The sequence below is a fragment of the Coptis chinensis genome, chromosome 6 (genome assembly GCF_015680905.1).
Source record: "Coptis chinensis isolate HL-2020 chromosome 6, ASM1568090v1, whole genome shotgun sequence".
In the NCBI taxonomy this organism is placed as follows: domain Eukaryota; kingdom Viridiplantae; phylum Streptophyta; class Magnoliopsida; order Ranunculales; family Ranunculaceae; genus Coptis; species Coptis chinensis.
The window spans coordinates 34,138,654-34,164,633 of NC_141461.1; the positions used below are offsets into that span (position 1 = coordinate 34,138,654).

The 25,980-nt window shown below is 40.7% G+C and overlaps 2 protein-coding genes across 2 annotated transcripts; both read left to right on the forward strand.

Annotated features, from left to right (window-relative positions):
* Nucleotides 1-1,474: 1,474 nt before the first annotated feature.
* Nucleotides 1,475-17,208, forward strand: LOC147492672 (uncharacterized). Its single transcript, XM_086567588.1, has 2 exons — nt 1,475-1,592; nt 16,538-17,208. Exons 1-2 carry the CDS (start codon nt 1,475-1,477, stop codon nt 17,206-17,208), a joined length of 789 nt encoding a protein of 262 aa, XP_086423714.1.
* Nucleotides 17,209-23,072: 5,864 nt separating this feature from the next.
* On the forward strand, nt 23,073-24,893 carry LOC147492673 (bidirectional sugar transporter SWEET15-like). The gene is made up of 6 exons (XM_086565810.1): nt 23,073-23,235; nt 23,369-23,405; nt 23,531-23,741; nt 23,834-23,995; nt 24,212-24,331; nt 24,422-24,893. The coding sequence occupies exons 1-6, from the start codon at nt 23,184-23,186 to the stop codon at nt 24,695-24,697; spliced, it is 858 nt and encodes a 285-aa protein (XP_086421936.1). The 5' UTR covers nt 23,073-23,183; the 3' UTR covers nt 24,698-24,893.
* Nucleotides 24,894-25,980: the final 1,087 nt, after the last annotated feature.

Here is a 25,980-nt window from a genome sequence, read left to right on the forward strand (position 1 = left end):
AGTCATCACACAAATGTAGACCGATGTATCAGTTACTGAGAAGCACCCCTGATTTCCGGTGGACTTCTAAATGTGAGGAAGCATTTCAAGAGTTGAAAAGGTATTTGGGCAAGGCTCCATTGCTGTCACGGCCAGAGCAGGGGGATAAGTTGTATCTATATTTGGGGGCCACCGAGTATGCAGTCAGTTCAGTTCTCGTCCGGCTAGTGGATCGAGTGGAGAGACCGGTATATTTCCAGAGCAAAATATTGTTGGACGCTGAGACGCGGTATAGCAGAATGGAGAAGTATACCCTTGCATTAATCTTTTCAGCCATGAAACTGAAACCGTACTTTAAGTCACATTCGGTGGTGGTGGTGACGAACCTGCCTCTTAAACAAGCATTAAGGACAGAGAAGTCAGGCAGAATGTTGAAATGGGCAGTGATGCTTAGCTCGTATGAGATATAATATCAGATAAGAACAGCGGATAAGGCACAAGCAGTCGCAGAGTTTCTGGCAGAGTTCCCCCCGAGGATCCTACGTGAGGAGAGGAGATGGTCATGGAATCAGAGAAGGATGTGGAACCCGATCTACTAGACCCTTGGGATCAGAAGAACGGGTGGAGACTATTCGCAAATGGATCTTCCACGGACACATACAGCGGCATACGGGTTGTGTTGGTTACACCTGACAATAACATAATATAACTGACCATGAAACTGGGATTCGCGGCATCAAGTAACGAAGTAGAGTACGAGACCGTTATAGTGGGATTGAGAATGGCGGAGGACTTGGGAGTGAAAGAATTGACTGTGTATTTAGATTCGAACCTGGTGGTATGCTAGGCAAATGGTGGGTTCACTGCTCGATGTCCGCGAATGGCGAAGTACTTGAAAGTAGTGCACTAAAGGTCCAGCAAGTTTACAAAGCTTTGATTTGTACACTTGGGGCGCGGGGAGAATAGACACGCAGACGCTCTAGTGTACGTGGTTGAAGCCATGCCCGGGTCAGAGGAAAGAACATTACGGGTAGAAAGACTGGAGAAGCCAAGCACAGATGAGGTGATAGAGGTGTGCCAGGTTACAGAAGAAGAAGGGGGATGGATGGAGCCCATTAAACATTTTCTGGAGGGAAGGGAGGTGCCTGATAAGAAAGAAAGAAGAAGGTTGGAATAGGCTTCTCAGAGATACGTTTTGTTGGAGGGGGAGCTGTACTGAAAGAACTTCAACGGGCCGTTGTTGAAATGCTTAGGGCCGCGGTTAGCCTTAAAGGTGCTTGCAGAGTTACACGAGGGGGATTGTGGAAGTCATTCGGCAGGGAGAACCACTACACACCAGTTATTGACGCAGGGTTATTTCTGGCCCCACATGAAACGGAATGCAGTGGAATTCGCTAAGAAGTGTGACAAGTGTCAGAGATTTTCACAGCTGATATTCGCACCCACAGAGCCTTTGCATAATGTCTCATGTCCATGGCCTTTTGCCATGTGGGCGATGGATATCGTGGGGCCATTGCCCATGGCTAGCGGGAAAAGGAGGTATATGTTGGCGGCCACGGACTATTTCACCAAATGGATAGAAGTTGTACCATTGCAACAGGTGAAGGGGGCAGGTGATTAAATTTCTATGGGAGAACATCATATGCCGGTTTGGGCTGCTGTTAGGAGCCCAAAACTGTAGTTTTAACCCTGTAATAGTCATACTTTTAGACCAATTATGTGAGTAATAATTAAGAGTTAATACTTATTATGTGTTTTTATGCGTTTCAGGCTTCAAAGTCAATTATGTGCAGAAATATGCCACTTTCATAAGATAAAGGAGCAATGGTTGGTTGCTAAGGAGTTCGGTGATTAAAGGCCAAGATTCAAGAAGACAAACCCTCTGTAAAGCCCGGTCAAAAGATGAAAAGTCAAAGTCAACGCGAGCAGAAACAGCACTCAAAATCGGCAGAACTTCCGAAGGCCGTATCTTTGGACTCAGACCTCGGAATTGAGCCTACCTTATGTCAAAACGACCGGCTTGGAAAGAGCTTTCCAATGGTCTAACACTTGACCCCATCAGAGGAGCAGACGTGGACGAAAAGTATGTTGAAGCCTACTACAGCTGAAGAGGCCTTTTTGGACTGAAAGAATTGGGTTTTGGGCCTGATTCTCTGGCCCAAAACATGGCTCCAAGCCCATGCACGATTTTTGGATCTGAAAACATATAAAACAAAAGCTTAGCTCTTTGTTAAGGGTAGCTAGTTAGACCTAAAACTATATATAATTCTAGATCTAGTTTTCAGTAGATTAATTAAGTTTAAGTTCCATTTTCAATTCTTGTTTTAGATTAAGTCTTTGAATCATTGTTCTTGATTGATTAGATAAATAAAATAGTTATTTTGTCAATTTCAATTTTTGTCATTTCAATTTATAGATCTAGTTTTAATTCTTGTTGATTATCATTTCGTAGTTTAAGTAGATTGAAACATTGTTAGTTAAATTAGTTAAGTTAGAATTTTAATATGATGTGTAGTTATAATTCAATGGGAATTGATGGGTTGATGACTCAAGGCTAAAACCTCCATTAGAGGGTTTGATGAAGCTTTGATGAAAACTTAGTGGTATAGTGTAGAAGCATTATAGAATCTATTCCACTCTAGAAGGTCATGATTCGCCATGAGAATGGGTGGACGACCTCACATGCTAGTTAGTATTTGGTAGAAATGCCATGAACACTAGGGATTAGAACTCGAAATTCTTGCCGTAAGAACGTAAGAATCGAGATACAAGAATCTATGCTAGGTTATTAAGTTGGATTCGAGGTGGATTCAATTCCCCTCTAATCCTTTATCTAGATTCAAAAAAACAATCATATTTCCATAGCATTCGTAGTTTAAATTCAACTTAATCAATTTCATATTGTATCGTAGTATAACACCCTTCGTAAAGCTCTCATTGGACTTAAGACCGATTAGTTAACTACGAAAAGCATTCCATGCTCTGTAACTAGGAGTGGAACGAATTTGTTACTCCACTCTTTTTCGATAGAATTGAGAGTAGAAAACTTGATAAATATAGACACGTTAAAGTTTTAGTTTACTTACGTTTTGAGTTTCATCATTCATTTTGTAGGTAAACTATCATTTTTATCATTTATCAAATAAACGCCATCTTAGTTTCACTTTAGCATTGTTTTCATAGTATAATTAGTCATTTTAAGTCCCATTAAACCCACCCACCCTTGTTTGATTCATACCTGTGGTTGTCCGTTTCAGCGTTGAAAAGTTCCGTGAAAAATTACACTAAGCGATCAAGCATTCCTAACCGAGCGCACTGGCTTCAAACGCTGGAACCTTGAGCGACCGCCCTAAAAACATCGTAACTTGAGTTACACGGAGCGACGACCGACCAGCTTCTAAGCTAAATTTTCTGAATTTCTATAGGTTTGTTTCGAACTCCGATTTTTTAAGTTTTTCATTGTTCTAACTTGTTATTTACACTAAACACGCGTAAACAAGACGCTTATTCATAAAGCGAAGCAAGGACGCTTATCGGGTATTCCTTTCTTCCATACCGTGATCTCCGTTAGAGGTTTATACTAAAATATCAAGATTGTTTAATTTGGAGTGTTGTCGTGTTTAAACTTAGACTTGCATGAGATTAAGGTCCTGGTCGAGAGAAAAATTAACGTAATTAACCGTCAACGCCAACAAACAAATCTATCGAAAGTATACCAATCACTAACCTCTAGCTACTATTCCACCAACCACCTTGACATAATGCCTGAAGAAAGAGAGCTCCTCTCTCTTGCATTTTACAAAGCCTTGACCGATAGCCCTAAATTTTGCGAATTCTAAACATATTTGGGGATTTTCGAATCCCCAAACATATTTAATTTGTTTTTTCCATGGTTTATACCATAAAAACCTTATCAACACATCGCGTAGGGATTGAACAAGTCCTTACAACATTCCATCATCCTACGGTTGAAAAGGAACAAATTAAACCGAGGGTATTTCCCGCACCTTAGCCGATAAGGCAGCGTCTTGGTTAACTACCCAAGTGCCTAACTCTGTGGACTCGTGGGCTAAACTTGTTCAGCTGTTTATGGAACATTTTTACCCACCCCTAAAGACGGATGAGATGCTTTCCAAGATTCATTTTTCCGGACGAGAATCTTCATGAATCATTTTCTCGAGGCTTGGAATCGTTTCACCGATCTGCTTATAGAGTGTCCACACCATAACCTAGCAAAAGACACGTTAGTTCGTGTTTTTTTCAAAGGACTTCAACATCACCATAAAGAAGTCCTTGACATAATGAATGGGGGTAGTTTCCTAAGTAAAGGAGCCCGGAGGCTTACAAATTTTTTAGAAGAGCAAACTAAACGCAATAACAATTGGGGGTAGTGATGATATCCCCGCCTCGCTAGTTCTTCTTCAATGATTAAGGCCGCCCGGTATGTTTGAGATGAAACCGATCGAACTTAAAAATTTAATCGAATCTCTAACTAAAAAGGTTGAGGCTATTTCTATTCAACAAAAGCCTATCCCGTCATGAATGTAAACTCCAACCCATGTAATTTCTGTTTGACTCCCCGAAAGCACCACGACTCCTATTGTCCTTTCGCCTATGAACAACAACAATCAGAGTAAGATAATGTTTGCTCCATTAATAGCTATCCTATTCCTAATGCCCCATGGAGACAACATCCTATCTTTAGTTGGCTTAAACAATCAACAAGTTACACCTCGGTGGTTTAATAACCAAAATGTTAGGCAAGCAAACAACTATAACCAAGCTCCACCTAGACAAGGACAAGGTCAGGGGAATTATAACAATTATAACAACCAAGCGCAACCACGACAAGGTCTAGCACAAGCTCAGGGTAATTATAATAGTTATAATACCAATAGAGGTATCGTTCCGGTTAACAATAGTAACTATCACAACCCACCCATAAATAATCAACGTGAGATAGTTCCAATCGCACCACCTGTGACTACTACACCATCACAACCGGATCGTATAGACGCCTTTATACAGATTACCCAACAACTTTTCCAATCAATGACTCAATCAAACTAACAGATCTTACAATCCATAAATCAGGGCATACAACAATTAGCCCAAGAGAAAACCCAACCAAAAGGCGTGTTTCTAGGACAAGCGATAACAAACCCTAAAATAGCAAACACAGCCTTTGAGGTAAACGGTAACACTAGTACGGAAACTACAATTGTAGGCGACCTTAATGCCATCACCACTCTCCGCTCTGGAAGAGTGGTTGATAACAAAGTAACTATGCCTATAGTTACCCTATCAGTACTCCCTACACCGGATATCGAACTAGATACCGAAATAGAAACTGAAGAGCCTACCACTGTAGAGGTACCAGTTCAACAACAAACTAAGAAACAGAAAGCCAAGGTTACACATCAAGTCGAGCCATACGCTAAATATAGAGCGAAACCACCGTTCCCTCAGAAATTAGCCATGCTAACCAGGGATACAAAATTTGAGGAGATTAGGAACGTTTTCAAAAATCTAACGATAAACCTTCCTTTTCTCGAAACTATTAAAAAGCTACCTAACCACGCTAAGTTTCTTAAGGAGTTGTGCACTACTAGGCGTAAGACAAACATACCTAAAGACGCCTTTCTAACTGAATAGTTCCCAACTTTATCTGAAAATAATGGAATTGTTAAGTACAAGGACCCTGGTCATCCTACAATAAAATGCACCTTAGGAGAATCCCACACGACGACTGCTTTGTTAGACCTGGGGGCGAGTGTTAACTTACTCCCGTATTATTTGTATAAACAAATAGGTCTACAGGAAATGCAACCTACAAAAATAACGTTGCAATTAGCGGACATATCAATTAAGTATCCTAAGGTTGTAGTGGAAAACGTGCTTGTTAAGGTTCAGGATTTCTACTATCCTGCGGATTTTGTTATCCTCGATACGTAAGCTAACGACTCTGCACCGATCATCTTAGGGCACCCTTCTTGGCAACCGCCAACGCGCTTTATAAATTGCGATGGTAAGATGTCCTTATCTTTTGGCCATCTTCTTGTTGAGGTAAATGTTTTTAAAATGATGAAACAATTACCAGATTCGTCTATAGATGGGGAGGTTAGCATGATCGAGAGCTTAGCTCAAGATTATTTTAACAACACTTTTCCCGAAAACAATATGTACAAATTCCTTTCTTTTGGAACTTCAGATTTTGTAAATGACTCTTACTTGGAGGAAGTCAACACCATCCTTGAGTCCACACCAATTGTAAAACCGCCAGTCGCTCCATATACTGAGTATGAAGACTTGCTACCTAAGCAAGTATTCATTATGCAAGATGAGGACCCTGACAAAACATCTGTTGATTTTCCTTCCACCCCAGTGCTTAAACCTCTTCCCCCGGAGTTAAAATATATTCAACTTAATCCGGATGGTAGTCATCCGTAATTATATCTTCTGTTATCTAAGAATGAAGAGACACGCGTTTAATCCGGGTGATTAGGGAACATCGGTCTGCGATTGGTTGGTCCCTAGCCGACATTAAGGGAATTGACCCTAATGTTTGCACTCATTGTATCCATTTGGAGGATAACGCGAAGACTTCTCGCGAACCTCAGCGTCGCTTAAACCCTACCATGAAAGAGGTGGTTAGGGAAGAAGTCTTATGATTACTCGATGCGGGTATCATATACCCAATCTCTGATAGCGAATGGGTAAGCCCCATTCATGTAGTTCCTAAGAAATCGGGAGTTACCATGGTACGTAACAGAAAGGGTGACTATGTTGTCACACAAGGTCCTATGAAATGGAGGATCTGTATTGATTACGGACGTTTAAATGCTATGACACGAAAGGATCACTTTCCTTTACCTTTTATAGATCAAATGCTCAAACGCCTAGCTGGTTATGCTTTTTATTGTTTTCTAGATAGCTACTCAGGCTATTTTCAGATTATTATTGATATTGATGACCAAGAAAAGACTACCTTCACATGTCCCTTTGGAACGTATGCCTATAAACGAATGCCTTTTGGCCTTTGTAATGCTCCCCGATACCTTCCAAATTGTATGCTTCATATATTTAGTGACATGGTAGAGCGCTTTATGGAAGTTTTCATAGATGATTTTTCTATCTATGGAGACTCCTTCACAGACTGTTTGTCTAACTTGTCTAAGGTTTTGACACGGTTTGAAGAAAAGAGCCTCGTTTTAAACTGGGAAAAGTGTCATTTTATGGTGAAAAAGGGCATAGTACTAGGTCACATTGTATCTAGTGATGGCATCGAAGTAGATAAGGCCAAACTAGATAAGATAGCGACTCTACCTAAACCACGGACTGTCCGTGATATTAGAGCCTTTCTAGGCCATGCAGGTTTTTATAGGCGGTTTATTAAAGAATTCTCGAAAATAGCTAGGCCTTTAACTAATCTGCTTTTGAAGGATGCAATCTTTGATTTTAATTTTAACTGTAAGCAGGCTTTTGAAACTTTAAAAGCATCTAACCTCTGTACCAATTATACACCTCCCGATTGGTCTAAACCTTTCGAACTCATGTGTGATGCTAGTGACTATGCGATAGTAGGTGCGGTCTTTGGGACAAAAACTAGATAATAAGTCCACTGTTATTTATTATGCTAGTAAAACCTTAAACGATGCTCAACGGAATTATTCAACTACCGAAAAAGAATTCTTTAGTGTCATTTATGCTTTAGATAAGTTTCGTCCTTATTTGGTTGGTTCTAAAATTTTAATTTACACGGACCATGCAGCCTTTAAGTACCTTCTTGCAAAGAAGGATGCTAAGTAGAGATTAATCCGATGGATCCTTCTCCTGCAAGAGTTCACATTAGAAATAAAGGACAAAAGAGGGGTCAAAAACGTAGTTGCCGACCACTTATCTAGACTCACAAATGACGATAATAGTGATTCTGAGTCCATACCAGACTCTTTTCCTGATGAGCATCTGTATGCTATTTTTTCAGCACCATGGTATGCTGACATTGTAAATTATTTAGCGGCTGATGTTATGCCTTATAATTGGTCAAGAAATGAACGTAAGAAGTTCTTGGCGAGTTAAGTTATACTTTGGGATGAGCCCTACCTTTTTAAGTATTGGCGGATCAGATTATTCGTCGTTGTATTCCCTAGTGGGAATATAATGAAGTTCTATCGTTGCCATGATGACAAAAAGTGTGGTGGCCATTTTAGTGGGATGAAAACAGCCGCTAAAGTTCTTCAATGTGGATTTTATTGGCCTACCCTTTTAAGGATGCCCAAGTGCATTTCAAGGCGTGTATTCGATTTGCCAACAACTTGGGCGAATCAACGGCGTAATAATGATGCCATTAAATCCAATCTTGATAGTAGAAATTTTTGACGTTTGGGGTATTGATTTCATGGGTCCCTTCCCTGTTTCCCACGGTTTCATTTATATTCTAGTTGCCATGGACTACGTGTCCAAATGGATAGAGGCCTTAGCTTGCCATAGAAATGACCATTAGACCGTTGTATTTTTTATTAAAGAATATATTTTCTGTCGGTTTGGCACTCCTAAAGCCATCATTAGTGATGGTGGAAGACATTTTTGCAACAGAGTTGTTGCATCCCTAGTGAAAAAGTATGGAGTTACACACAAAGTAGCAACTCCTTATCATCCACAAACTAGCGGACAAGTAGAAGTTTCTAATAGGGAAATTAAAAAGATTTTAGAAACAAATGAACCCCGATAGGAAAGATCGGGTGAAGCATCTATCGGATGCCTTATGGGCGTATAGAACTGCTTTCAAAACTCCTATAAGTATGTCTCCCTTTAGACTTGTATTTGGGAAACCATGTCATTTGCCCGTTGAATTAGAGCACCGTGCTCTGTGGCCTATAAAAAGCCTTAACTTCAATATTGATGAGGCAGGTGTCAAATGCAAGTTGCAATTGAATGAGCTTGAAGAAATCCGTAGCGATTCTTACGATCTCGCGAAGGATTATAAAGCTAACATGAAACGTGTTCATGATAAGCAAATCTTGCGCAAAGAGTTTGTGGTCGGTCAAAAAGTCTTGCTTTACAACTCCCGTCTACATATTTTCCCAGGGAAACTAAAAACCCGTTGGTCTGGTCTTTTTCTGGTTACTGAAGTCACCCCTTACGGGGCAATCACCTTGGTAAATCCCAATGACAACAGTACCTTTCAAGTTAATGGTCAACGGTTAAAACATTTTCACGAACTTCTGTCCCCTGATGTAGAGGAATTCCTTTTACAGGACCCTGTCTATGAGGATTGACCTTTGTCATTTGGTGTACTTCCTTCCACTTCCATATAGTGGTAAGTGCACCATCAAGGTAACCGGGCCCTCCCTATGGAGTGTGTGGCTGTAAGTACCGGATCCTAAGTCCACGTTTCACATAATTCACGTTTTCCACTTTTGCATGTTTTCTCGATTTTTGAGTCATGTTCCTCTATGGGGTGAATTATGTATGTATTGTTTTTCGTTTTTCTTATAATAAATTAATAAAAAAATAAAAAATTCTAAATCGTAGAAATAGCAATCCAACAAGTCTTGGGAATATGACTTTAAACGACCCACGTTAAAACAAATTTTGTGTTTAAAAATTTGTTTAGGGGTGGGCAGTCGGTCTTTCCATCCGAATTGCTCGAACTTTCCATTTGTGTTGCTTAGGCCCAGTAGTATAGTTCAATTGGGTTGACGTTATCTAAAACTTAGATTTCCTTCGTTCGCATAACTTACGTCACACACGCACTTTGAGGCGTTTTTCCACCTTCTTATACGTCACCCATGGTTAGAATTTAGTGTTTTATGGATCATGGGATTGGAAATTCTCTACTGATCATTTCTATAACTCATTCGCCAAAATCGGGCCAGTAACGAAGCGGCAAATTGAATTTGACATTGAGCGAAAAATCGGGAAATTTCAGAATTCAAATTGGGCTTGGGCCCAAACTCGCCAAGACTAGCGGCGATTCCGCGCTTCTTCCTTTGTTGATTGGTTAAAAAAAATGCACAATTCTTTCCTTTCCAATCCCGCCGGTTACCAAAGTTTAAACCGAACCTTGAACACCAAAATAATAAAAAAAATAATAAAAAAAAAAAGAAACCTAACTACACCCACGCCAAGCAATTCAATCCAACTGAAATCTTCTCCAAACCATTACCACCACCAACCCCACCAATTTTAAAACTCCGAAAACAGCCACCAATTCAATCTTCAACCTGCCACCGTACCCACCATCGCCACCACCGTGTCTTTGGTTGTTTTACATCAAACTAGCCTCCCCCACCGTCTACAAACCATTGGTTGTTTCAAAAACTTCAATGGCGCTACGACAAAGAATTTTGCGAGCACACGTTATTTTGCCAGCTTGATCTTGGGCTATTTTTACTGATCACGGAGATGATTAGGAGGGATTGGAACGGATTGCGGGTGGTACTTTAATGAGGAGTTCTATCACTATGATTTGGTATAACAGTTTTATAAGAAGCGAGAATTGGAGGGGGATAGGATTTTCATAAAGGTAGCAGGAACGAAGAGGGAAGTAACGAGACAGTTGTTGGCTGAACTGTTAAGAATTACGTCTGAAAGCAACCTAGAAACGACCATCCAGGAATCCAGTATACTGGAGTTCCTGCTTTGATGAAAGATACTGTCGTGGAGGGTGAATACAATCCGAAATCTCATTGCGTCCTCCAATCAACCCTGAGAACCAATCAACTGGCTGTAGCTCAGTAGATTGGTAAGAACATCCTCGGGAAAGACAAAGTCAGCGATATCGGTCTGCAATGTCTGCATGTTCTCTGGATTTTGCAAATAAATAAGTATAATTTCTGCATCCTCGATTTAATGTTTAATGTGATTAGAGGAGTGGGAAAGAGCTTGGTGCCTCTTCCCGTATTGATCACTAAAATCATGCTCTCCTTTAGAGCTGTCGCAAAATCTGCTCCTATTAAGATCAAATTGCATTCTAATGCAAGTATCTATCTGGATTGCATCAAGAGACTTGGCCGTTAATGCGAAGGAAAGGTGGTTGAGTCGGAGGATGAAAGGGAGGATATGACATGTCTGGATGACGATGCATTAGATAGTTGTAGTTCTAATTTAGAACGCATGCAAGTGTTGCAAACTGCCTTGCATTGCATTTATGGTATTTGTGAAAATATCCGAGATAGACAGATTGTAGTTGAAATAAGCAAAGCGAACCTTGGACAAGACTTTGAAATGCTTTCGAAAGGGTCGGGACGATATCTTGTCTAACTTGGAGACTATCCACCAAAGCATCACCAAGCCCGGTATGCGATTCTTCGGGGTGAGATGGAAGCCTGGCGCTTGTTCGAATAGAGATGCTACGGACGCATGCCACCGTGGAGGATTACTGTTTTAGCCGAAGTCCGAAAGGCATGGCGTCGTCGCCGGAAGGACAGATGGTTCAAGCCATTCTCCATCCCAGGGCCAATCTCCATCTCGTCGGGGTCCATCTTCATCACATAACTAGGTGTTCACCATCAGGTTTGTGTTATTTGTTATTTCATGATTTTGTTTTATTAGTTGGATTTTAATTCAGTTGTTAAATTTAAATATTAAGGTGTTTGTTTTATGTTGTTTGGTTTTAAATTTTAATTTTAATATAATTGGTTATTTTCGAGTTCTGCTTGTTTTTATCATTAATCTCACCTTCCCGACTTGATTGGGGGTGGTAATATTTATACCGAGCATAATTCGTTATATGATCATCTGCTGTAAAGTTGTCTTGGAGGAAAGGTTGAGAATTTAGCCGATATCGGCATATCTATGATTTTGTGTGGTGGTAGCATGAAATCTAGGAGAGTTTAGAAGTTACTATTCTAAATCCAGTATAAAAGATACTAGGATTTTTAGAAAATCAAGAAAATGGTTTGTTTCCGTTTTCGGGTTTGGAATTTTTCTATTTCCGGAAATTGCCTTAAAACAATTTGGCAACTTGCGGATTCGTTTTGGAAGCTCAGAACCTATTTAAACTCCCTTCATTCTACACTAACAAACCACACTACACCCCACCATCATCCCTCACCTTTCACTCCAAGCTTTTCCTTCTTTTTCCTCTAAACTCACCCCGGCCCAAGACGGTACGAACGGCGCTCGATAAGAGTAAGCGACTTGGCGCCCGCGTACACTTTCAGAAAGTTTACTTAGAGCGCGACCCGCGCCTTCCTTAAGCGCGACTCGCGCCCAAACACTGTAATTCCAAAAACCCACGAGCTTGGCGCTTCAAAGCAAAGCGCACCCGCCACTCGCCATCGTGAACACGGAAATTCCAATTTTTTGAGGGTTATTCCAAGATTTTTAGAACTGTTCAAAGAGTCGTTGAGATGACATATCCTATAGTCATACCTGAACAGTCTTTCGAAGACGTGTTGGGAACCGAAACCTATGGACATTGGTTCCGACATAAGATCTTGCAGTTAGGATGGCGTCATCTACTGGTAAGTGATGACGATTCATATTCACCATAGTTTACTGCTTATTTCTACGACCACGTTAAATTCTATTGTAATCAGGATGGAGAACAAGAATTATCCGTCATAGTTGATGACACGAGACATAAATTCAATAAAAATGTGGTCGCTTTAGTTTCAGGATTACCAATACCTGATCCTGTTCACACATGGGCATATATGACCGATAATGCATACCTTTATGATTATACATATTTCCATGAGTATTATGGGGGAGGGGTATTTTGAGTAATGGACCAGGGGCGATATAGCATTGCCCTTAGTAGCCTTTCCTAAGCGTAGGCACCACCATGTTATTCATCCCGATGAATATTTTTGGGGAATGGGGTTCATTTCGCAAAACAAGATGCTTTGGTGACATTTTCCTCGCTTTTAGCTGAGGGGCGTCGCCGATATGACATTTCGAGTTTTGGTCGCTAGTCTTAAGAGAGCCCAAAGCATGAGGCGTAAAGTATCTTCTTATGCCTGTTTTGGTAAGCCGCGATCATCGCGTAGTTGTTTTGTATATTCTATGCACAATTCACAGATTGGAAAAGGGTTGAAGTCATGAGACCCACCATTGGAGTGGTTCGCTCATTGCGAATAATGACTTGGCCGGGATGGCAGGTGCAGCCGCATTTGGTCGCCCCGTACATCCCATCAGACATAATAACACTTAACAAGTTAGCATTAGTAGATGATAAATGGCGGCAAGCTTGGCAAGTTATAATGGACTGGCAGGATGCGAAAGAACCTCATCTCTTTAATGAGGAGGAGGATGCTTAAGCGGGAGATAAGGTAAGTTTTTAGTTTTGTTATTATCTGTTTATGTCCCAAGCAATTTAATTCTATTAACCCCATAATGGGTGGAACTCTTATAGAGTTGCGTCAGTATTTTTATTTCCTATATTAGTATGTTCTAACCTTGTTTTGCAGATATTCCAGAATTTCACGCGTTTCCATGGTATTTTTCTACCCTCTTTATTTAAATGCTTTGAGGACAAAGCATGCTTCTTGTTTGGGGGCATAGAAACACGTGTAATTAAGGCATCTGTTAGGATATAGATATGTATAATATGCATTTGTTTTCAAGTTAAAATTTTCAAAAATATAAATAAATAAGTTTATGCTATACACTTAGGAATATTGGTATTGTTATATTTCTCTATGCTCTTAACAATCTAGAAGTCTCATGTAGCTTTTGTATCAGAATAATTGTTAGAAACTTAGGTTAATATGTAGGTAATAATCTTTGCATTTATCTATAAATATATTACATGAGTATCTATGATTGTTAGCAGTAAGTTTTTGAAATCTAGGCTAGAGTACTTATTCTACAAATCCTGTGAGAATATAGCCTAAAGCCTTATATGAGCGAAACATTTGAGAAATGACACAAGGGATAAGTAAAATCCGGATAGAGAAATCACACGTCCACTTGCTTGATCACTATGTCATATCCTAAGCGAGAATTTAGGCCCTATTTGGATCGATATAGCCAGAAATTCAAACCTATGAATTATTTTCGCTAGTAAGCCCCTCTCCGAGCCTTTCTTTAGCCTTCCATAAACCAAAATTCCTTGACCCTGTTACAAAAACAAAACAAAATAAAAAAATCAACCTACCCAATCTAGAATAAGTCTGAGAATAGAATGAGAAAGAAAGAAGAAGAGAAAAACCTGTGTAAACAAAAATTAGTTAGTTGCTTGAGGAATAAAAAAAGAAGTTTCCATCCAAAGAAAAGAAAAATAAAAAATAGAAATAAATAAAAACTCCAAAAATAGAATAAAAGGGAGTCAAAAGCCAAAGAAAAAAAAATAAAAAAAATGGCTAAGGATGGAAACAAAGTATAGAAGCAAAAGAAAATAACAAGGTTTTCTCTAAGTTACATAATATGAAGACTCTATTATCTCAGACTTGTCCTTTTGAATATCCATTTCCTTCCTTCTTAAACCATCTCCTAATCCCCACAACACCTAATAAAGACCTCTAGCTCAATTAGGAATAGGTTAGTGTGATAGTAAGTGGCAGATGTGTTTGATCGACTCTGGCTTCCTTGTTTGTCATTGAGATTGTAAGGTAAAGTGTGCCCACTGCACATTAGATATGAAACTTGGAGCGGAAAAATCAGAGTGGTTTTTGTCTTGACATTTATGTGAGGACCTACTTAAGGACGCTATTTCGAGTTTTCAGAAATGAACCTGCTAGGCATTTCATAGTATTACGCATAGTGTATATATTTGTATCATAGATGATTGATTATTATGCATATATATATTAGTTTAGGTTTTTGACTTGGTTATTCTTATTCAATTGCTAGTGAGATGTATAGGTAGTTGAGACATGAATGAGGAAACAATAGTTTATTTCTTAGTCGTTGTAGTATAGATGAAGTTTGTGAGTACCTTCACTGGAAAACTCTCACAAGGCTATAACTCGTCCACTAGGGAATTCCTAGTGGTTTAAAGCCTTGTTGCATATGGTCAATCAATCGCTTTCAAACTTGAGTAGTTAGAACTCCATTTTGGTCACTTATTCTAATTTCTCATATTTGCTTGAGGACAAGCAAAATGCTGTTGTGGGGGGGTGGTTTGATAAGAGCCCAAAACTGTAGTTTTAACCCCTGTAACATCATACTTTTAGACCAATTATGTGAGTAATAATTAAGAGTTAATACTTATTACGTGTTTTTATGCGTTCGAGGGCTTCAAAGTCAATTATGTGCAGAAATATGCCACTTTGATGAGATAAAGGAGCAATGGTTGGTTGCTAAGGAGTTCGGTGATTAAAGGCCAAGATTCAAGAAGAGAAAGCCTCTGTAAAGCCCGGTCAAAAGATGAAAAGTCAAAGTCAACGCGGGCAGAAACAACACTCAAAATCAGCAAAATTTCTGAAGGCCGTATCTTTGGACTCAGACCTCGGAATTGGGCCTACCTTATGTCAAAACGACCGGCTCGGAAAGAGATTTCCAATGGTCTAAGCCTTGACCCCATCAGAGGAGCAAAAGTAGACGAAAAGTCTATTGAAGCCAACTGCAGCTGAAGAGGCCTTTTTGGACTGAAAGAATTAGGTTTTGGGCCTGATTCTCTGGCCCAAAACATGGCTCTAAGCCCATGCATGATTTTTGGATCTGAAAACATATAAAAACAAAAGCTTATCTATTTGTTAAGGGTAGCTAGTTAGACCTAAAACTATATATAATTCTAGATCTAGTTTTCAGTAGATTAATTAAGTTTAAGTTCCATTTTCAATTCTTGTTTTAGATTAAGTCTTTGAATCATTGTTCTTGATTGATTAGATAAATAAAATAGTTATTTTGTCAATTTCGATTTTTGTCATTTCAATTTATAGATCTAGTTTTAATTCTTGTTGATTATCATTTCGTAGTTTAAGTAGATTGAAACATTGTTAGTTAAATTAGTTAAGTTAGAATTTTAATATGATGTGTAGTTATAATTCAATGGGAAATGATGGGTTGATAACTCAAGGCTAAAACCTCCATTAGAGGGGTTGATGAAGCTTTGATGAAAACTTAGTGGTAAAGTGTAGAAGAGTTGTAGAATCTATTCCACTCTAGAAGGTCGTGATTCGCCATGAGAATGGGTGGACGACCTCACATGCTAGTTAGTATTTGGTAGAAATGCCATGAACACTAGGGATTAGAACTCAAAATTCTTGCCGTAAGAACGTAAGAATTGAGATACAAGAATCTATGCTAGGTTATTAAGTTGGATTCGAGGTGGATTCAATTCCCCTCTAATCCTTTATCTAGATTCAAAAAAACAATCATATTTCCATAGCATTCGTAGTTTAAATTCAACATAATCAATTTCATATTGTATCGTAGTATAACACCCTTCGTAAAGCTCTCATTAGACTTAAGACCGATTAGTTAACTACGAAAGCATTCCATACTAGAGAACTAGGAGTGGAACGAATTTGTTACTCCACTCCATTTCGATAGAATTGAGAGTAGAAAACTTGATAAATATAGACACGTTAAAGTTTTAGTTTACTTACGTTTTGAGTTTCATCGTTCATTTCGTAGATAAACTATCATTTTTATCATTTATCAGCTGCCATATGCAATCATTGCGGACAATGGGACACAGTTCACGAGAACGAAGGTGGCAGAGTTTTTGCAGGCATACAAGGTGAAACAAGGGTTCTCTACGCCCTACAACCCCGAGGGCAACGGCCAAGCAGAATCTTCCAACAAAACAATAATGAACAATCTGAAAAGGAAGCTGGAAGACAAAAAGGGCACGTGGCAGATGAGTTGAATCATGTTCTATGGGCTTATCGCACCACACCTCGGACTACCACCAAGGAGACCCCATTTGCCCTATCATACGGGGTAGAGGCCGTAATCCCCTCAGAGATGGTGGCTGCTACTGGGAGAACTAAGGCCGTGGAGAACGGATCGAATTGGCGCATCTTGGCCGGAGATTTGAATTTGGCAGAAGAAAGTAGAGATTCAGCTCGCATTCGATTAGAGGAATATCACAGGCGGTTACAGAGGCAATACAACAAGCGGGTCAGACCTCGGCAATTCAGGATAGGAAATTTGGTGCTTCGCCGGGTTACTCCAAGCACAAAGGAAGAAAAGGATGGGAAGCTGGGTCCTAATTGGGAAGGGTCGGACACCATGGTGGAAGTAGTTGGGTCTGGTACTTACAAGCTATGGACAGGGGAGGGAAAATTGGTAGAAAAGTCTTGGAATGTAAGAATGTTGAAAAAGTTTTAAAATTGAAATGTAATGAAGTTACAAAACAATGTAAGGAAGATCCAGGGTAGGAGACTGGAGCTGTTTGTAGTTATATAAAACCACAGCACTTTTGGGAAAGGGAATTGTTTTGTTAGGTAGGATGTCTAAATGAGAATGTGAGCCGTGGAGGGGATGAGCCCTTCGTGAGCACTGGAGCGGGAGTGAGCCTCGAACAAGATGAGTTGTTCCAATAGGCTTCATGGCCTGATCGTGCCCGCGGAGTGGGATGAGCCCTCCACGGATCAGAGATGTAGAAGATACATGGGGCAAGGAGAGTGACCCCAACAAGCTTCCACGCCTATCAGAGGGAGAAGCAACGGAGGGGATGAGCCCTTCGCTGACGCTGGAGCTGGAATGAGCCTAGAACAAGATGAGTTGTTCCAGCAGGTTTCACGGCCTGACCGGGCCCGTATAGTGGGATAAGCCCTCCGCGGATCAAAAGATACATGGGGCAAGGAGAGTGACTCCAAAAGGATTCCACGCCTACCATAAGGAGAAGTTGCGGAGGGGATGAGCCCTCCGTTGGCGCTGGAGCCGGAGTGAGCCTGGAATAAGATGAGTTGTTCCAGCAGGCTTCACGGCCTGATCGCGCCCGCGGAATGGGATGAGCCCTCCACAGATCAGAGATGCAGAAGATACATGGGGCAAGGAGAGTGACCCCAACAGGCTTCCACGCCTATCAGAGGGAGAAGCAGCGGAGGGGATGAGCCCTTCGCTGACGCCGGAGCTGGAATGAACCTGGAACAAGATGAGTTGTTCCAACAGGCTTCACGACCTAATTGAGCCCGCGGAGTGGGATGAGCCCTCTGCAGATCAGAGAGGTAGAAGATACAGGGGACAAGGAGAGTGATTCCAACAGGCTTTCACGCCTACCATAAGGAGAAGCCGTGGAGGGGATGAGCCCTCCGCTGGTGCTGGAGCCGGAGTGAGTCTAGAATAAGATGAGTTGTCCCAACAGGCTTCACGGCCTGAGCGAGCTCGCGGAATAGGATGAGCCCTCCACGGATCGGAGATACAATAGACACAAGGAGCAAAGGTATTTGCCTTCATCAAAATGCGCCTGAAGGAAGTATGGAAAGCTTCAGAGGAAAAAATTTAGGAGTATAGTAAGGAAAAGGCTAAGAGCTGACCAAGGGCGGGGAACATTATATGTGGGCATGCTTTGCAAAATAGATAATTAGATAAAGTTTAAAGATAAGAAAGACAATAGGCACATAAAATAGAATTTAACATCATAATCATCAAACATGGAACAGAACAAGTATCAAGTTTGTAGCAATGTTGTAATACAAAGATGTCTATGGCATTCCCTAGGTGGACTCATCGACATTCATATTGTCAGTAACCCCCTCAGTGGTTGTCGCAGGGTCCTTATCAATGACTGCCATGGGGGAGGGATTTTCTTCGTGTTCTTCCAAAATTGGGTGCTCTGGGATGACTTCAGTGGCCGGAACAGCTTCCTTTGCAACCTCAGGGGATTCAATCACCGGGGTGGCAGGCCTTTCAGGGAGATTCATGAGTGAGTCGCAAAAGCTCTTCTTGGATCTTCTTGGCCACCCTCTTGTCAGCCAGGACTTTGAATCGGTCGCGAAGAATAGTCATGTCAGCTTGGTGCTGCTGTAGTAGTTGGGCGATGGCCTCCTGATGTTTCTGACTAAGGGCTTCTATGGCCTCCTGGTGTTGTTGGGTAAGGGCGTCCAGGTTGAACTGGTGGTGATGGAGAAGCGCTTCCCTTTGATTGCTTAGGCGCTCATTGACTGTATCCATGTATTGCGCATGCAATGATTCCGTGGACCTGAGCTCATCCTGTGCCTTAACTTTAGCCAAATTGGCAGCTTCGAGGTCTGCCTAAAGACCAGCATTGGCAGCTTTTAAGCCAGTAGGGCCGTTGAGTTCTTGCTCCAAGACTGTCACCTTTTTTTTTGTGCTGAAAAGGCCAAGGATCATGAAGGAGATGTCCAGGCTCACCTGAGATTACAAAAGAAGATGTAAAAAAAAAAAAAAAAAAGTGGTACCCTATCCCAATTAGTGTAGAGCGAAGTACGGTGCTGGTCAAACAAACCCCGTCTGCATATGCTATGTCCTTGGGCAAATGAGAGTTATAAAACAAGGAGGAGGCTACGGCGGCGTTGTCCAGAGCGGAATCCGCTGTATTCAACCGATGGTCACACACCTTGAAGATTGGATAGAAGTCCTTGACCGCAGCAAGTTCGGGCGCCGGGGCGGTGGGTGCAGTGGCACTGGTTATTTGCCAACCTGGCATGTGCGGGGGGAGGAGACAGCAGAGCGAGAGGGTGAAGAGGTGGGGATGGGTTCCGCGGAGGCAGAGGCTTGATGAGTGGTGGGGGCAGGCTCGTCAGATACCTCAGTCTGCTGCCTCTTGGAGGGAGGCTGGTCAACATGAGCTCGCACTTCACTGGAGGGAACTTCCATCACCTCATCCTCATCGGAGTCACTATCGAACAACTTCTGTTTATGAACATCCATGTCAGTGGAAGGTGAGTGACGAAAAGTATATTGGTCGTCCCAGGTAGAGATAGAGCGGTATAATGGGACGTGTTCAGGGGCAGAAAAGTGGGGAAAATCTGGAGAATCGAGAGAGGTGGGGGAGTGAGGGGAAGGTTGGAGAGGCTGGTAGCGCGAGGTATGGTGGCGAGGCCTATGCTTGTGAGGAGGGGATGCTTGGGGCTTGCGCTCCTTAGGAGGGGGAGGACAGTAGAAAGGTGCAGATAAACCACCGATATGTTGCAGATCGGGGATGGGCAGTAAGGGAGTCGCGGTAGTAGGATGAATACCCAGTTGAACCGCCTGAGCAGAACCAAGGCCGCGAAATCATTGGAAGATAGGGCAAGAGATCCTAGTGTAAATTTAGGATTTTGAGTCTAGTCGCCAACCTGCAAGTAAGAGAAGTTATAGATTAGTGGATAACTTGAAAAGCGCAATAGGAAAAGGGGAAAGATCTCACCATCTGTGATGAAGGCGAGATGTTTTAGTGTTAAGTTAGAAGGAAGGTCCGCAGATAGAAAGTTTCCCGATACATATAGCGGGTAGTGATGCCACACCTTGTCAGAGGTAGTGACACGGAGGACAAATGATTGCTTCAAAGGACGTACACAGAAGGACTGGTACCCGACACCTACATCTTTGGTACTCTTCTTGATATAGTATTGAGAAAAAATATCACTGCTAGTTATCTTGGGGTCGCCGGTTTTGTTATATGAATTCGCGGCATACATAATCCTCTAAAAATTGCCAATGCTTTGGCAGGGGGGGATGTTGAAATGATTACACACCTCGACATCTAGGAGGGTGAGTGGAAGCCGCAGACCGGCAACAATTTGGCCTACAATAACAACAAGATACCCCGGGTGGCGGGGGACCAAGTGAGGGTACTGAGTGACGGAAGTCACGTGCTCCAATTCTATGTTGGCCAGGATCCCGTAGGCAGCCCTAATTGCGGTCAAATTAGGTCTATGAAACCGGGATGGGGGTGGTAGTAGAGTGCCCTAGCGGCCCGAGGTGGATGGGGCCGCAACAGGAGCAAGAGGGGGTGGAGACGCTACCTCAGTAGAATAGGAAGAGGAGGAGGTACCAGAACCGGGGTCCGACATCGGAAAGGGAGATGAACAGACTCTAGATGCAGAAGAAACTCAAATACAGTATAACTTAAAGAGGATAAAGCCTAGGAAACTTACCGAGCAAAAGGGAGAATGAGGTGATGAGCTTGGAGGAAGAACCCGAATGAGGAGAAGGCAACCAGAAAGATTACAACGGAAGGGATCACTATGGAGGTGCAAGTAAACCTGAGAAAAATCGCGAAAAGAAGGTAAAATGGGAAGGAAGATAAAGAGAGAGGGAGAAACTGAGAACAAAGTGAGGGAGGAAGGAGAAGGAGCAAAGTTTAAATAGACTTAGGGTAAAAGGGTAAATTCCAGGGGGTGATGAAATCGAAGGGTCGGCTGCAGCTCCAGCCAAAGGTTGACACATGGAGGTTCGAGAAATGAGGGGTTGCAGAAAACACGCGTGATGATTACCCGTCCCATCGCACACGTCTCGAGAAGAGCTGACCTCATAATAGAGAAATGAAGTGGTGAGAATTCTCGACCCTGGACCAATTAACTGGCCGCGGAGTCAAGAATGGACTGGGTCAGCAGAAAAGGCAGTGGGGGCAGCATAATATGGGGCGTTGGGGAGTATGGGATCATGTTTGCGGAATCCTAATAAGCGAATGGGGCCCGTGTACGGTTGAAAGATGAACCGAGGGATGGGCGGAAAGACGGACGGCTTAGCTGGGAGTGACCCCATATGGGGATGGAGACCAAGTCAGCGGGACAAAGATTTGAAGGCAGCTTAATAAGATAACCTGGGAGCAGGAGAACAGAGCCGTGGAACCCTAGGTTGCGGACGTGGCCTAGGTACGGCAAAGAAGGGAGCCACCCGATGAGAGAACAGATGGACGATCCAGAAGAAAAAGGAAGGGGTATAAAAAGAAGAAGATAAGGAGAGGAAAAAGGGGGCCGCACATGAAGAAAAAGAGAGGGGAAAAAGAAAGAGTGGAAAAAGAGAGTATCAAGAGTGAGTTTGAGTTTGTAATTTTAAGGTTCTTATCAATTTAACTTTGTTTAGAATTTAGGTTCTTATATGGGCGAATTGTTATATAAACTGCTAAACTACATCTAGGACGCAATGGAATTTGAGAATGAGAATGCGTTCATGATGCTCTAACCTGCAAGTTGATCGAGATACAATTATACAAACATGTGCATCAATCTCAACTGATAATGATCAAAATTAATCACTAATAGAAACTCGATCTCTAACATTTGAGTGGAGCAATAATTCAAATATGAGAAACTCATCTAATTAGCCAGGGCATTCTCATTCCTTGACATTCCAAGCCAACCCATACCCAACATGCAATAACAACAAAAAACAATAACAACATCATGATTGTTTATTATTTCATTCTTTTGGATTACATCATTCCACAAAACTACAACACTTCAATTCAAGTTAACTCACCGTTTCTAATGACATACTTTACACTTTTAACACATTACGAAACCATGCATGAATACTATGCAAAACCAATAATCGCCCATTAAAACAACAAAAAGAGAAGAAAAGTACAGCGCACAGTTGGGTAGTACTAACTAGTGACTCAAAAGCGAATTAGGTCAAGTTTATCCATTGACCAGAAGTACGTGCTAACTCGGCAACTTAGCTGTCAGTTAGTTATAATCCTAGGAAATTTTTTTTACCAAAAAATTATACTAGGAGTTTGAAGTATATATGAGAGTTTTTTTATGGGGAAACTCCACTAACTCTCAAAAGGTTTAGCCTACTGTAACATTGACAATTAAACTCAATATAAAATAACTAATTTAGGATTATTAGGACTATTTTGAAGTAAAGTGAAGAACGCAAGGTGCATCTTGCTCCAAAGACGCCAGTAATGGAATTGTGGAAACTACCAGATATGTCTTGCTGGTTCATAATTACCTTGATTTGATGATCGAAATGTTGAAAAAAATGCCAATTAGAGGGGGTGACGTGGAGAAGGAATGATATGAAAATATTTTAAAATCACATTAGATACAGAGAAACGGCTAAATCACATGAAAGGGGCAATAGCGGCGGAAAAAAACTTTCCGGAATAAACAGTAACGTAAAATTTCGTCGGTACTGAGTTATTTCTTGGACATCTGGTTAAGTTCAAAGGAATGTTATGCAATGCCACCTATTCATATCTGGCCCCACAACACCGCACTATACATAAAACTGCTACGTACACAAGCCCTTTTTCTCCCACTATAAAATGTATACCAACCTAAGCTTACAGTACATTATATTGTTTCATTTCACCACACTTTCTAAACTTGCTTCATTTCTTTTCGTGATTGGGAGAGTGTGTGTGGTTGTGTTTTTAAAGAGTTTTGAGCTCGTAGTTGAAAATGTCCATCTTTGCTAATCACCATCCCTTGGCACTTGTCTTTGGTATCTTAGGTATATAGAAATAAACCAAAAATAAACGAATTATTTTTTTACTTGTTTGGAGAGAAATAATATATAGATGGTCGTCGCTATTATTATTTTTATGATTTTCTAATTGGTTTAATTTTGAATCTTATGATGGCAGGTAACATTTTCTCTTTCATGGGTTACCTTGCTCCATTGTAAGTCTTTCTATTATTTTATCAGGCATACATATATATTGAGTTACGTACTTACGTTTCTCAATGAGGTTGATGCTTGTACTACTAGTTAATGCACTGTGACCGTTTAACTAATTTCATTGTAGGCCAACGTTTTATCGAGTTTACAAGAAGAAATCAACAGAGGACTTTCACTCGATACCATATGTGGTCGCATTATTTAGTGCCATGATATGGATTTACTACGCGTGTCTTAAGTCCAATGCTTACCTTCTTATCACGGTTAACACCATTGGATGTGTTATAGAGACCATGTACATCGTCATGTTCATGGTGTACGCTCCCAGAAAGGCTAGAGTATGAGATACTATATTTATTTGAGCATTATTATATATTTTTGACAAATTAAGTTCCTTCTAATGAAGTTTGAATACGGAATTTATATGCAGATCTTGACAGCTAAACTGCTTCTGTTGTTGAATTTAGGAGCATTTAGTTTGATCATTTCCTTAACTATGTTCCTGGTAAAAGGTGACCACCGAGTTACTATTGTTGGATGGGTTTCTGTTGTCATCGCTACGAGCGTCTTTGCAGCTCCACTCAGCATTCTGGTGAGACTTTACAAGACAATATTTATTTATTTTTTTCCAGAAATATAGTTCAATTATTGTTACTTTTTAGCTCTATAATTCGAAGAGTAGCTCCTTTTCCATGCATATATATATGCATGCTGCATGCATCATATATTCATCTGCTGATATGCACGAGTGACGAGTCATTTGTCATCAAAATTTTGAAATTTCGACTTGCTTAATTTTCTTTCTTAGAGGTTGGTTATACGAACAAAGAGTGTGGAGTTCATGCCGTACTACTTATCGTTCTTCCTGACTCTAAGCGCAATTATGTGGTTTTCATACGGATTATTGCTGAAGGACTACTTCGTTGCTGTAAGTATATGATAACTGACCAGTCACACTTTTTTTTTTTCAATTTGTCATGAATTTCCTGAAATTTCGACTTCCTGTTGGCGTGTATAGGTCCCAAACGTGCTAGGAATTACTTTTGGTATCCTTCAAATGGTGTTGTACGCAATATATAGGAACGCTAAGAAGGTTATAAAGGAGAAGCTGCCTGAACGAATTTTTGATATCGTTAAGATGAATTCAATTGAGAAATCTGAGGTGCACCCAATCGATCATCCAGTTGACGGTGAAACTAAGTTGGCTGAAGAGCATATAAATGAAGAAAGCGATAAAAACGAGAGAAGCATGGATTGTCAAAATGACGTTCAGATGATTCAGTGCCAAGTTTGATAGGCCGGCCTTATTGATAGACGCCATACATAGTGAGTATAGTGTATTTTCATGATAGCCCAGTTATAAGGATAGAGCTCCATCCATCCGTTTTATTTTGCTTGTTGTACACTAGGCATCAAGACAATAATCGGAATGTACTCCACCAGATTGTAAAGATGAAGAGAAATGCAATTTAATACTCTGCATATCAGCACAATTGATCGTAATGACTAATGTGAGTGATTGCATATTCCAATTTATATAGGCTAATTTGAATAAATGGGCTGAAGTAGGGCTTTCTAACTTAACTTTTGGACTTGCCCAACTTTAGCCCAGCCCCACTACAAGGTTAAAATGATAGCGGTATTCGGGTGGTCCAACAAAATTTAACTTTCCGGACCTTGAAATGTGTAAACGGACCAGGTGCTTTATTACAAACCCAAACCCTGCCCGCTAAGATTGGACCATTGCCCAAAAGGCCTACAAAAGAAGGCCCTCACAATTTGAAGACTTCTCCTCTTATAATCTTCTCTTATCTATCTACTACTATCTCCTCTTATACTCAGTGTAGTGAATTTTAGATTTCACCTGTTTTTCAATAAAAAAAATTAGAAACACATTTCCCTCATGTCACCATAATTAGTTATACTAGCAAAGGGCACGTACTCTGCACGTGAATGATAAAAGAAATCTTATTGAATCATGTGAACATATTTGTGGTTTAACAAAGATAGGCTACTTTCCAAAAAAAAAAAGAGTAAAAGAAAGATAGGCTACTTTCATCTCGTTAACCATCTCAGTCAATAATTTTCTACCCAAACACACAAACTTGAAGATGAACACTTTTTCTAATTTCTATAAATTCAAAAGTAGTTAATGCGATGCAGATTGAATCCATGGACCATGGAATTTTCAATAACCTTGAAAAAATGGCAATATCTGTATTTTGATTTAGGTAACATACGTATGACATTCATATGTTTTGATTACAAGCGCTATCACGATTTGTTAATTAATATATCTTTTTGTGTAGACTGGTTCGAAATGTTCTTGATTTTTCTTTCTTTGCATTGACGTTATTAATTAGAAACGAAAAATAGTAGTTCGTTGTAATCATGTTAAATGATATAGTTTTCACCAACACATTGTCAATCTCTTAGTTGGAAATTGATTAATTCCAAATCTAAGAAATCTAGCAAAAAAAAGAAAGAAAGTTCATTGACAAATTCATTTAATCAAAATTAATAAATGGTATACATAAATCGACCAAACGTCTATGCCATGCCAGCTTGTTTCATACA